Source organism: Labrus mixtus, chromosome 13, assembly GCF_963584025.1.
Source record: "Labrus mixtus chromosome 13, fLabMix1.1, whole genome shotgun sequence".
Lineage (NCBI taxonomy): Eukaryota > Metazoa > Chordata > Actinopteri > Labriformes > Labridae > Labrus > Labrus mixtus.
The window spans coordinates 7,784,251-7,796,317 of record NC_083624.1 but is presented as its reverse complement, the minus strand read 5'-3'; the positions used below and the strand labels follow the sequence as shown (position 1 = coordinate 7,796,317).

At 42.8% G+C, this 12,067-nt stretch overlaps 1 protein-coding gene across 1 annotated transcript; it reads left to right on the top strand.

The window, feature by feature from the left end:
* The first annotated feature begins 613 nt into the window (after positions 1-613).
* si:dkey-229b18.3 (uncharacterized) lies at positions 614-9,813 on the top strand. Its single transcript, XM_061053458.1, has 6 exons — positions 614-982; positions 1,655-1,728; positions 2,376-2,604; positions 5,630-7,563; positions 8,464-8,682; positions 9,673-9,813. Exons 1-6 carry the CDS (start codon positions 646-648, stop codon positions 9,775-9,777), a joined length of 2,898 nt encoding a protein of 965 aa, XP_060909441.1. The 5' UTR covers positions 614-645; the 3' UTR covers positions 9,778-9,813.
* Positions 9,814-12,067: the final 2,254 nt, after the last annotated feature.

Here is a 12,067-nt window from a genome sequence, read left to right as displayed (position 1 = left end):
GACCCGGAGGAGGCCACTCCCGACCCGTGAACACCGGAGGGGAGGCGGTTCTGCCGGAGGGGTGGGGGGGCCGGTTGGAAGTCCGGTTCTGGAGACTTTTTCCATCAGTTGGCGCGATTACCGTGCAGACTGCAGGAATCATCAACACTCTCTCTGTTGACGCTGTAAACAACACACTCACACAGAGAATGTTACTTCATGTTTCTCTCATCAGAACACATTTATTATGATATATTTGAGATGTTAGTTAATAGTTAAAGTGATGCTTTCACTGACTAGGGTACAAAGCGGACCCCCCCCCCCCCCCCCCTGCAGCCTCCAGCCTGATGGAGACTTTCTTCTTTTTGCTTTTAAAAGCCATAATGATAACTGTTTAGACTTGTAGACTTCAGTTAATATTTGCAGGGATTAAATGAGTGTTTCTAGATAATATTTAAGGGGTGTCTGGTTTGTTGTTGTTTGTTGTCACGTCATCCACGTGGATCAGGTCAGTGGGTGAAGTTTGGCTCTCTCTCTCTGCAGAGGGGGTTTTGTTAAAGAGACCCCCCCCCCCCCCCCGCCAAAAAAAAAAAAAAACTTCTGGAAGCTGTTGCACCTTCATAGTCTGGACAGAGAAACACTTTTAGGAGTGAAACAGCGGTTAACATGGCCGGTGACCGCGCACACACCACCGCGCATTACGCCTTCACGCCGTCCAAAGCCTCCTGCTGGTCGGATGAAGCCGGAGAGATGGAGGCAGCAGCCGGGAACTCTTCTGCAGGGCGTGGACCCCCTACACGGTGGTCCTCCAACTTTGAGATGATAGAAGGCTTGCTGTACCGCAAAAAGCTGGAAAAGGGTTTCATCAACTACCGGGAGGTTCTGGATGAGGACCGGAGACACGAGGCTCTCTCCACCTTCCACCGGAAGCGCCGGCCGAGCCAGCATCACCTCTCCCTGGAGGAGACTTACAAATGTGTGGCTGAGAACTACTGGTGGGAGGGTATGGACATCACTGCATGCCTTTTATGTGTTTATTTATTTTTATTATTTATTGTGATAAGGTGAACAAGTACAAAACAAAAATGTGCACATAGACATGACAATTAAAGCAAAGGCAAATAAACAAAACAAAATCTAAATACGCGAAACATTAGCAAAGACAAATACAGTTGAAGTAGATATAATTAAAGTCAAATAGTAAGTTGAGGTAGTGTATAAGAAAAGTGTGAATGTGTGTGTGGCAGTGTGATGCATTAAAGTGAGTGGCAAGAAAAATAAACAGAAACAAAATTGAAGATAATTGAGAGAAGAAAAGAGGAAAAAAAGATGAATATGTGTCAACATTAAAGGAAAGAAGAAACATTTTACATATATTTATATATATAATAAAATGTTTGGTGTTAATGTGGTCATCATAAAAAGATGGAGGAAAAGAAGAAGAGAACAGGGAGAAAAAAATTAATATATATAATAATAAAAGAAAATGTACATATGTTTAACAAAAATAGTTTGTTAATTTCTGTGTGTCTTAAACAACTAATAATTAAATCAGTCATAGATTAGGACACTTGTTTAAATGTGAATTATTTCTATTTCAAATGAGACAGATGTTAAATCCCTGCTTTGACATTTTTTTTGTTGTCTGAAGTTTCCTCTTGTGTTTTCTTAACAGGGATGTATTTCCAGATCAGAGATTTTGTCTTGGCCTGTCAAGAGTGTCAGAGGCAGCAAACCAAAAACACTGAGGTAAAACATATCTCTGTCCTGTGATCATTTCCAGAATCTTCTTTTTAAAAGCTTTAAATGTGATTTTTCTCACTTAAATGTAGAAATCAAGTATATCCTCTGAAAATAACTCTGTGAGTCATGACTGTCTACAATGGGTGTAACACCCGAGTCCCACTGTCTGTGATGTTTTCAGAGTTTTCAGAGTCCTATCTTCAGTTTGTTTACATCGCCTGGACGGCCGGCTGACTCCTCCCCTCGTGTATAAAAGTTGTTTAATTGAGGGACTAGAGAAAAGAAGAATAACATACTGTACTCACTGCTTAACTGTGTTTCTAGATCACGCTCATTTCAGGTAAATTTACATGCAGTGTGAAGATACGAGCATAATAAAGATCGCTAGCATTAGCATGCTAACACAACAATGCAGCACGAGTTGTTTTGGTTTCATGCTGGTGCTCAGGGGCGACATCTGCTGGATCAAAAAATCACATATAAAGCCTTTAAACTTTCAAATACTTTTGGTTGTTTTTCAGCATCTTTCACATCTTTCCACTTGCTCTGTGTTAATCCTGCCCTCACACTTTACTGTCTCCAACAATCCCTCTCTCACATATTTATTTGTTTAACCCTGCCTCCGTATCTGCCTCTGTTGTCGCCCCCCCCAGGAGCAGGGTGGTAGAAGATGTGTCACTAAGACGATGTCATCGCACGGCGCCGACATGCTGAGCAAGCTGAGGAGTCAGCGGGAGGCGGGGCTCTTCTGTGACATTACCCTGCGGACAAACGGGCGATCCTACTCGGCCCACAGAGCCGTGCTGGCAGCCGTCAGCGATCACTTCCAGGAAATCTTCACAGACATGGATTCAGGCATGAAAGCAGACATAGATCTCACCGGTAAGATCAGATGACTAGAGGCCAAAATAACATGAGAGAACATAACTGCTTGTACTTTTTCTCAGTTAAGAGGGCCGGGTATAAAAACCCTGAAAGAGTCTGCACATTGTGCCCTGATGGAGTCAGTCCCTCCCTGTTGACACAAACTGTAAGAACAGTTTGAGCATTGCACTATCCAATAAGTAGTAAGTAGTAGTAACCATTTATTTCGGTCACAAGAAAAAACAAAAACATTTTGAGTGAAAAGGTGTAGGCTGAATCTTTATCTTATTACACCTACCCTCGTTACAAATCGTATTATTTAAGACACTACTAGTTTGGTTACAAAAAATAAAATAAAAACATATCAGAACAAAATTTGTTCCAAGAATTTATTTCAAAACAAAACAAATAAAAAAACAAAACAGAAGTCACACTCACAAAAAATAATCAAACCGACCTTTTATATTTGTTAAACACCATTTTTTTAAAACAAAAATGTAACTTTAATAATTTAATAATACTGTATCCATAACTTACACCCATGTAAAGCAACAATCAGCCATACGTGTGTTAAGGTGAAAACTGAATTGGGTTTGAACTTTTGTCGTAATGTTTTCTCTCATTCAGTTGTTAAAACTAATTATTTTAGTTTATAAACTTGTGCAACACTAAGAGCCCTTGTTACACATGAACTCCTGACATGCTCTAGATATTTCCAGGACATACAGCCCCTGATATTTTCCAGAACTTGTCTTTCATACATGCACCTCACAGCGGGAGATTATAGCTGAGGGCTGGGCGATGTATGCAGGACGAGGAGTCTGCATAAAGTCAGTGTGGATGGATCCAGCTGTTTGCGTTCACACATGCAAATATTGAAACATTCTCATTGGTGCACGTTTTGAAAGGGGTTTCAAACAGAAAAGAGTCTGTTTGAAGATGTTCACTGTAGTCTACAAATTCAAACAGTTACCCATCTTGACCTTCTCTAACCACTGTTAGAGAGTCAGACCCAAACTTGGATTTTTGATGCCAGCTCAAACAAAAAACTGTATTTGAATAGCACTTTTTAAAAACAAGGTTTTACAAAGTGCTTTGACAATGCAGAAGAAAAAACATAACAACAACACATAAGAACCCAAATCACAACAAAGTTTTCTGAAAGCAACCCACAGAAAAAACACCGAACCAACAACAACAAAACCCTGGCAGTAGAAGAACCCAAACCGACCGACCAACCAACATCAGAACCCAAACATCAGAATTCAATAATAACTTAGGCAACAAAATGACCCCAAAACAAACAGCTGGATGTTTACTAATACTCAACACCTACTAGGGAATACATTACCCATAATTCCAACAATGTCATTAAAAAGTTCATGGATAAAGACATGACCAAAAACTCAGTGTCAATGCTGACCCATTAGGTGTCTCATAGTTCTTTATCTACTCTGTTCTTCTGTTATATTTCCAAAGTGAATGTAAACAGTGAGGAAACACTGCAGTCTAATACTCAGCAGTAAATCATTCCACATTCTGTTTTGCACAAATGGAAGCTCTCGTTCCCGTATGACCACCTCGACATGTTGCTTCCAACCTAAAAGTTTTCTCTAAAAAGTCTGAAATCACATCACTGATGATCATTCTGTTGATCGACTCATCTGTCAGTTGACTGTAATGATAAATCTAAATGTTTATCAGCAATGTCCATGCAAGATCCAACACAAGTAGTGTCCTCTTTCATCAGTTGTATCGGCCCTCCAATTGGTGAAGCGGTTATCTGATATCTGATGAATCCCCACTTGAATGCAGTCACATGACAATACCTGACTTGAGTTGACATCATCATCAGTCATTATCAAAGATCTGTTGGAAAAAGAGAGACAGTGCACTGATACTACAGGTGACAGATTACTGCATATCTCAGCTCTACTGTTCTTTCTTAGAAAGGTCGTCAGTTTGCTGTGACGTGTTTGGTCTGAGTTGGGACTCAACCAAAACCTCCGGTCCACTAGTTTTCAAAGATCTTTGTAACCACTGGCCCAGGAACATTACTTTTGATTTGAAGAATAACAGTCACCAATTTACTCTTGAACCATTCTGATACAAAAGTAAATTACAACTTTTATTTCATTAATTGAGCTCTGATTATAAACATATTGTGTATTTTTCTTATACATATTTATATTTATGTGCTCATGTTTATTCACCATGCTGCTAACTCTAAGAGTCTACTTAATCTGATATTAATATGAGGCTGTGATAGAGCTGGAATCTCTCCTTCTTTCTTCTCTGTGAGAAACTCTTCATCTTTACTTTAGGAGCTCTCTTAAGGGCTAACATGTTTTGTGAATAACTTTTATCTTTACCAGGATCTAGTCTTTAACTTTAACGTGTTCCAGCTCCTCCAGCTGTCTGTCACTGGGGATCAAACTTTTCTTTCTTCTGTTTTCGTCACGCTGTCACTCTCAACTCTTCAGGTGATTTATATTCTTTGAAAGCTGATTTAAACTCGGCTTTTGTCGGGATCTGATGGTTTTAAAACCGTTTTACCAAACGTGTTTTTTTTATCAGAGAAAACCGGCGCTAAGATCTGTGTGCGAGTGTACAATTCAAGAGTAGCGAGCGCGGGAGCGGGAGTGACAGCAGTGAAGCCGTCGGCTGCCTTTCAACTGTGACACACAAGCGCGCGCACGAGCGCTTATGATACGTTGATGCTGTAGCAGTTATTAGCGCAACTTTTTAAAAATAATTACTGACAAAACACCGATATGACAAGAACGTGTTACTGTCTGTTTTATTTTTCAGGCAGTATTTGAACTGGCCCGGACTCTGTCAATCTTTCATCTGGACCAGTTATAATGTCGAGCCCTGATGTGTGTCATCAGATCAGATTTATATCTGAGCAGATTAAAGTCTCCACCATCATGTTGACATGTTGTCTTTCTGTTTATACTGAGACGTTTTCATCTCACCCTCTGATTGACCATCACGGTTCATCATATCTAATGAAAGCTCTTTTTTTTTTTTACCCCCTCAGGCTTCAGTGAGGACAGCCTTTTGTCTCTGCTGGACTTCTCCTACTCCTCGACTCTGTGCGTTCGCCAGGAGGACCTACCCGAGGTCATCGCCATGGCCCGCCACCTGGGCATGTGGCCCGCCGTGGAGGCGTGCTCCGCTCTCATGAAAGAGCGGGAACAGAAACCCCGACACGGCAAAGGATTTCCCCTCGCCTGTCACCGCCAGCAGAGGGAAAACAAGAAGAGAGGGGTTCTGGGACTCGGGGACACTATGGACAAAAGTTTCAGTCTGACTCTGGACGCGTCCGACGAGTCTTTCGATGGAAGTCCGAGGCGGAATTTACGACGGACGCCAAAACGCCAAAGCCCCAACGGTCTCCCTCTGAGTCCCACGCACAGGATGAAGCTCATGGACTTTAAATCTCCCTCCTCCAAGAAAGCCACCACGCCCCGACACAACGCGTGCTCCCCGCAGTCTCACAACTACTCGCCCACCAAGTCGCCGTCGAACACCCGTCTGCTCCGCTCGACTCCCGGAGCCGCCGAGGAGGTTCAGCGGTTTCTCCCGAAGCCCGAGACGCCTCGACGGAACAAGAAACCACATCCCATCGGCCGGCTTTTGTGCCCCTCCTCCAGGACGAGGCAGGGCGCCGCACGCAGCCCCGTGAGGGTGAAGCAGGAGGTGGAGGAGGTCGCAGTGGACGAGGAGGATTACGCGAGGGCGCAGGAGAAATACAAGCTGATGAACGTCCTCGGGTTACAGAGGACCGCCCTCTTGCCCAGACCCGAAGACCTGATCGGCTGGAGGCAGAAGAAACGTCTGAGGAAGCTGAAGGCCAACAATTACTCGCTCACAAAGAGGCGGAAACCTCGCTCCGCTTCACCGCCGGGACTGCCGTACGGGGACGTGACGCTGTCGCTTCCTCTCTGTAACCCGGTCAACACTCGCCTCCTCAGCAAGTCGGGGAAGCCCAAGCTAGCGGGTCTCACCGCCGATCAGATGACCGCGAAGAGGCCGAAGGTCGTCTCCCGACACGTCCCGCCCAGTGACAGGAGCATGCGGAGTAAAGGTGTGATACCTGACATGTTTCTGCCTGCAGACAGGAGGCCGTGCGTTGGAGGGAGGGAGCTCAGACAGTCGGTGAGGAGGGGGGAAGGCGCCCACCCTCAGAAGCCTCCGCGACACAAAACCAACAAAACTCTGGTCAGGATCAAGCAGGAGCCGGCCGACGACTTCTCCATCTCAGGTTTTTCACTTCCATCAAACGGGAGCTGTGGTGTCGCACCTAAAAAATCCCCGACCTCACAGAGGACGCAGGCGAGAGTTAAAGTCCCTGCAGAGACGGTGAGAGTGCTGCGGTACAACAGCGGGCGACCGGCGGCTAAGGCTAAGCAAAGGCGGGGCTTCATGAAGGTGGACGGTCCAGGACAGAGGGGGGTCGTGGACAACAGGCCGAGAACAAAGGTGGATGATGAACCTTGCGGTCTCCAGTTTACAGAGCAGGCCCCTCCCCCTTCCATCTACAACCACCCTCTTTACAAAGTCATCAAAGAGGAGCCGGCAGACCCCGTGCCGGTGGGCGTGCCTTTCTCCGATCCTCCCTCACCAGACCTGGGCAAACGGCAGAGCAAGCCGCCCATCAAGCTGCTGGACTCGGGCTTCCTGTTCAGCTTCTGTCGGCCGGCGGGGGGCGCCATGGCCGCGCTGAAGAAAGAGGAGGAGAGCGTGGATATCTGCTTGACGCGGTCCGTGTCGCAAGTCAGGGAGAAATTCGGAGCGACGCAGGATTCTCCTCACAGGACGCTCAGAGCGAGAGCGCCCCCGACTCTGACTGTGGTGAAGAGAGAGAGGGAGGAGAGGAGTGTGAGTCAGAGCAAGGCGCAGAGACCGAGGAACAACGCTCATCACACGGCTAAGGCGGTCCGCTCAAAGGCCAAACCCACCAAGCCAAAGGTAAATATAGGAGTTCTCCTTGATGGTGATTTTTTGTTTTGATGCGGTGTAACCTACAATCCACCTCACCAGCGTACCTAAAGCCCGGCTCACTCTGCAGGATCATCGGGCCGAGTTGAGCTCTGATTCTTCCTTCCCGACAATCTCAGGGTCTCTCCCGACTCGAGGCTGCTCGGACCCGATTACCTGTTCAGATTCTCTTGTAGCGTGAGCGATACAAAGATCCAATCTTAACGTCCCCGACCTGCCCGGCGATCCGATTTATTTCAAACATGTTTTAATATTTAGAATTTTAAATCTTGATGATTACGTCATGAAAGGATCCGGCAGAAGTTGTGTGTGACTACAATATAACAACGAGAGACAAGGGAGGACTGTAGTCATGGCGACCAGCGGCAGGACGCAACCCAGAGTTTTTGTTTTTTTTTACTTTTCAGTTCAGATCATCAGTGCAGCACTTTTCTGAAACTTGTCTCCATATATCTACGATTGTATCAACTTTTCTATATCCTACAACAACTTCCACTTCCTTCTCTTTCACCAACCGTCGTCCTTTGTTTTTTTCAAATGAAACTTTATTAACAATTGTCAACGCTCCGTCCTGATTTCACTCGTACAGTGTGAGCACGTCAATCTCAAGGTCTGGTCGGGCGTCGTAAACGATTCAGTCGTACAGTGTGAGCTCTCCAGCCGTGCCCGACTTTTATACAATCGGGGGAAAATCGCACAGTGTGAGCCAGGCTTAACCGAACCACAGTAATAATCTGTACAAGTAGCAGGAATTATTTATCAAGTGACCCCTTCACCTTCTTTCCTTTTCATCGTTTCTGTTATTTTTCATGTAGAAGACATCTTGAGTAAGTTTCATCCATGATTTTCTTTTCCCCCTCTCAATTCCAGCAACAAGCTCCGCCCCTCCCTCTGAGCAGCAGGAGCTACGTCATGACGGATGCTGTGAGTCGGGCCAGGCTAAAGCAGCTCCGCGGGCCTCGTAGTCAAGTCCCCAAACTCCCGAAGGCGGCCCACGCTTGTCTGCAGTGCCCGACTTCCTACAAGGACTGCGACGCTCTCATCATGCATCGCCTCAGGCACATCGAGGGGAAACACTGGCCGTGTCTGGTGAGCATGAAGCTCCTGTGAGCGACTATCGCTTTGTGTTTAATTTGTGGTTTGTACACCTTATCTCTTTAGTCTCTTTGCTGATTTTGTCCTCTACTCGTGTAAGTAGCTTTTTTGTTTTTGTTTTGTTTTTAATAATAATAATAATACATTTTATTTATAAGCCCCTTTCAAGACACACAAGGACACTGTACAACAATCAACATTTAAAAAACAACAACAATAAAATCAGCATACAATAAAAGAAATGAAATGTAGGACAGTGTAATTACAGTTAAAATGTCTTTTACAAAAATCTCATGCTGCTTTTGTTAACAGTTAAATCATCCTGAATATTTTCCACAGAAAATGAAGCCTTCGGTTAACACCTTCCTCTGCAGCAGCAGTTTCAGACATTAAACTAAACTAAAAGAAATCATCAATATTATCACTGATGGTCTCGTTTGCTTCTGTAGGTCACAAATAGACATTAGTATTAATTTCTCTGATTCATAACCAGTTTCCTGTTTTTAATTGTTTTTATTTAATATTCTAATATTTGTAGGTTTTCATTTTTTTATGAGCTGTAATCATTAAGATTTAAGCAAAAGAAGGCTTGAAATATTTCACTTTATTTCTGAAGAATTTAGAATATTTAGAAATTTCACTTCATAATAAAATATGGGAACAAAATAAACTTTTTCACGATATTCTCATTTTATGAGCTGAACCTGTCTGTTACAATTTAAACATTTAAACTCTATTTATCCACTTACAGATGACTTTAAAGAGTTGTATCTTTGTTTTGTAAAATATGGTCGATTGCGATAGAATAAACTTTGAATGTGTATTTAACTAATCGATGTTTATATCAGTCAGTGATGTTGAAAGGCCGTTCTACCTCTTTTCCTATTTAGGATTTATTTTCCCCCACCAGAAGTATCTGCACTGGAGAGCACTTGACTTTCTTTCAGTAACCTTTGTCTTGACTTCTCCCTCTCTGCTCTGTAGCTCTGCAGTAAGACGTTCTTTCGACTGAGAAATGTAAGAAACCACATCCGCACCCACGACCCCAAGTTGTACAAATGCCGGAGCTGCATCGTCTCCGGCTCCTGAGGCAGGCGGACGGTCCGCTCCGTCAGAGAGACTAAAGTAAGTGAGAGTTACACCTTTCAAGGTGTACACACTACAGTCGATCAGAATCAGAATCAGAAATACTTTATTAATCCAAGAGGGAAATTCAGTCGTTACAGTTGCTCCAAAATAAACAATATAGCAGGAGAAATACAGAAATAAAAACATTAATCAAATAGAATAGGAATGTAAGTAATATAATAGGCACAAGAAATATTTTCACAAATAAGAGTCTAAGGGGGGCGCTGGTGGCACAATGGTTAGGGCGCGCGCCCCATGCATTGAGGCTGTCGTCTCAAGCGGGCGGCCCAGGTTCGCATCCCACCTGTGGCCTCCTTCCCGACTCTATCCACTATCCTGTCTCTCCATTAAAGGCACAAAAGCCCCAAAAAATAAAATAAAATAAAAAACAAATAAGAGTCTATAAATAAGAGAATATAATGTGGTCAACATCTGCATTGAGTTGTATAACGCTGTTTTCTTTTTCTTTTTTCCAGGATGAAGGCTGTCAGTGTCTGACTGCAGCGAGCAGGCTGATCGATCAGCAGCTTGTACATAATGCATCACACACACAAGCACAAGGGGTCTGTGGAAAAGGAAGAATGACTCAGAGTCTAATCATTGGAGCTGTCAGTTATTGCTAATGGTATTTAAAATAACCCAGCTAAGGTTGCCGGTTAGCATCCACACAGAAGGTTAAACTTGAACATTACACTCAGGGGGTGGGGGATTGTGACGCCACGGTATTTAACATCACGGTTGTGTATAAAATTAAATTGTAAAGTGATTTGTTAAAACTATTACCGCCGCTACTTTAATGTTATTTTTCTATGTATAGATGAACTTTGAGTGCACTTATATCATAGCTTATGTGGTAAAAACCTAAGAAGTGGTGTTGAAGTTTTGAAGTCTACGGCGGGAATACTTGAAGTGATGGAAGCGCTGGAGGGATTACTTGAAGTCTGAGGGGTGAGACGGTCCTACTGGGTGTTAAAGTGGATTTTTGTCTTTTATGGTGTGCTAACGTTTTTAATCACCCGACTAGTTTCCCTCCTTTCTGCTAGTCTCTCAAAGCCCGAGAAGCAGATGACTTTGGTCTGGTGACATCACTGCATGTGTATCTGCAGCCTGTTGTAGTCCACTGTCTTTCCTAAGTCTGCCTATTTGAAAAAGGGAAAACCTGTCTCGTTTTTAATGTGAATTTCTGAGCAGTAACCCCACACCGATGTGTCATTACAAACTTTGAATTGATCTCCCCTTCAATCCAAGTCATGGATTTCAAATTCCCCTCCTGCTGATTAAATGCAATGTGTTCACATGAAGAGATGTTTATGTTTCCCTCGTTGATTTTACAAATAAACAAGCTGTCTCTTGCTATCTGTAAAAAGGCTGAATACATTTTTTTCTTTTTCTATCCTGTTATTCTTCAATTATATATATTTTTTTTAATATGTATGAAGCGCTGTAACTTAAAGAAACAAAAGGTAGTTTTTTGCTTCATACAAATGCTTGATTGTTTTCATGATTTTAATAATATATAGAGATATCCAGGATGTAGCCGTGTTGAATCACCAACACGTTCAAAACTAAAAAAGCTCAGGACAAACCTTTGCTGTTTGGATTCATTTGTTTTGATGCCAAAAGTTCACAGAATAGAGCAAAATGTTTTTGTTTGATAATTACTAAGTATGCCTCTTCTTTTCTTTTTTCTCTCTCTCTCGTGTATTTAAATTTAACAGCTGTATATTTTGGACTCTTGTTCCGACATCACATTAAAAGAAGCAGTCAGTCTGAGATGTAGGATATTAATAATGTTTTCTAAAGCTTTATAGACAACATGGGGAGGGGGGGGAGTGTGTTTCATGCAAGTTTTTATTTTCTTTGTAAAGAGAAATAGATCCAATCCAGAATAGCAACTCGCAGAATCTCTTTTTGGCATATTTTTTTAGTTACAATTTAAGATTATTATTTTTTTTTTTTATTTTACAGGGACATTGCATATTAATAAACATTTCAGTAAATATGCCAGAGTTAGCCAAAAGGCCAATTTTCATCTGTTGTCTCTGGCCTGGATTTTATAAAAGGCTGCCTAAAAAAAAAACCAAATTGAAACATTACTAAAAGCTACAAAAACAAGTATTAGTAAAAGCACGTATCCAATAACCTACTAAAGTAAATGTAACAAGACAACATGTAACACTATATACAAAAAACACGTACAAATTACAAATTACACAAGGCCGCATAAAAAAACATTGAGTGAGCTATACCT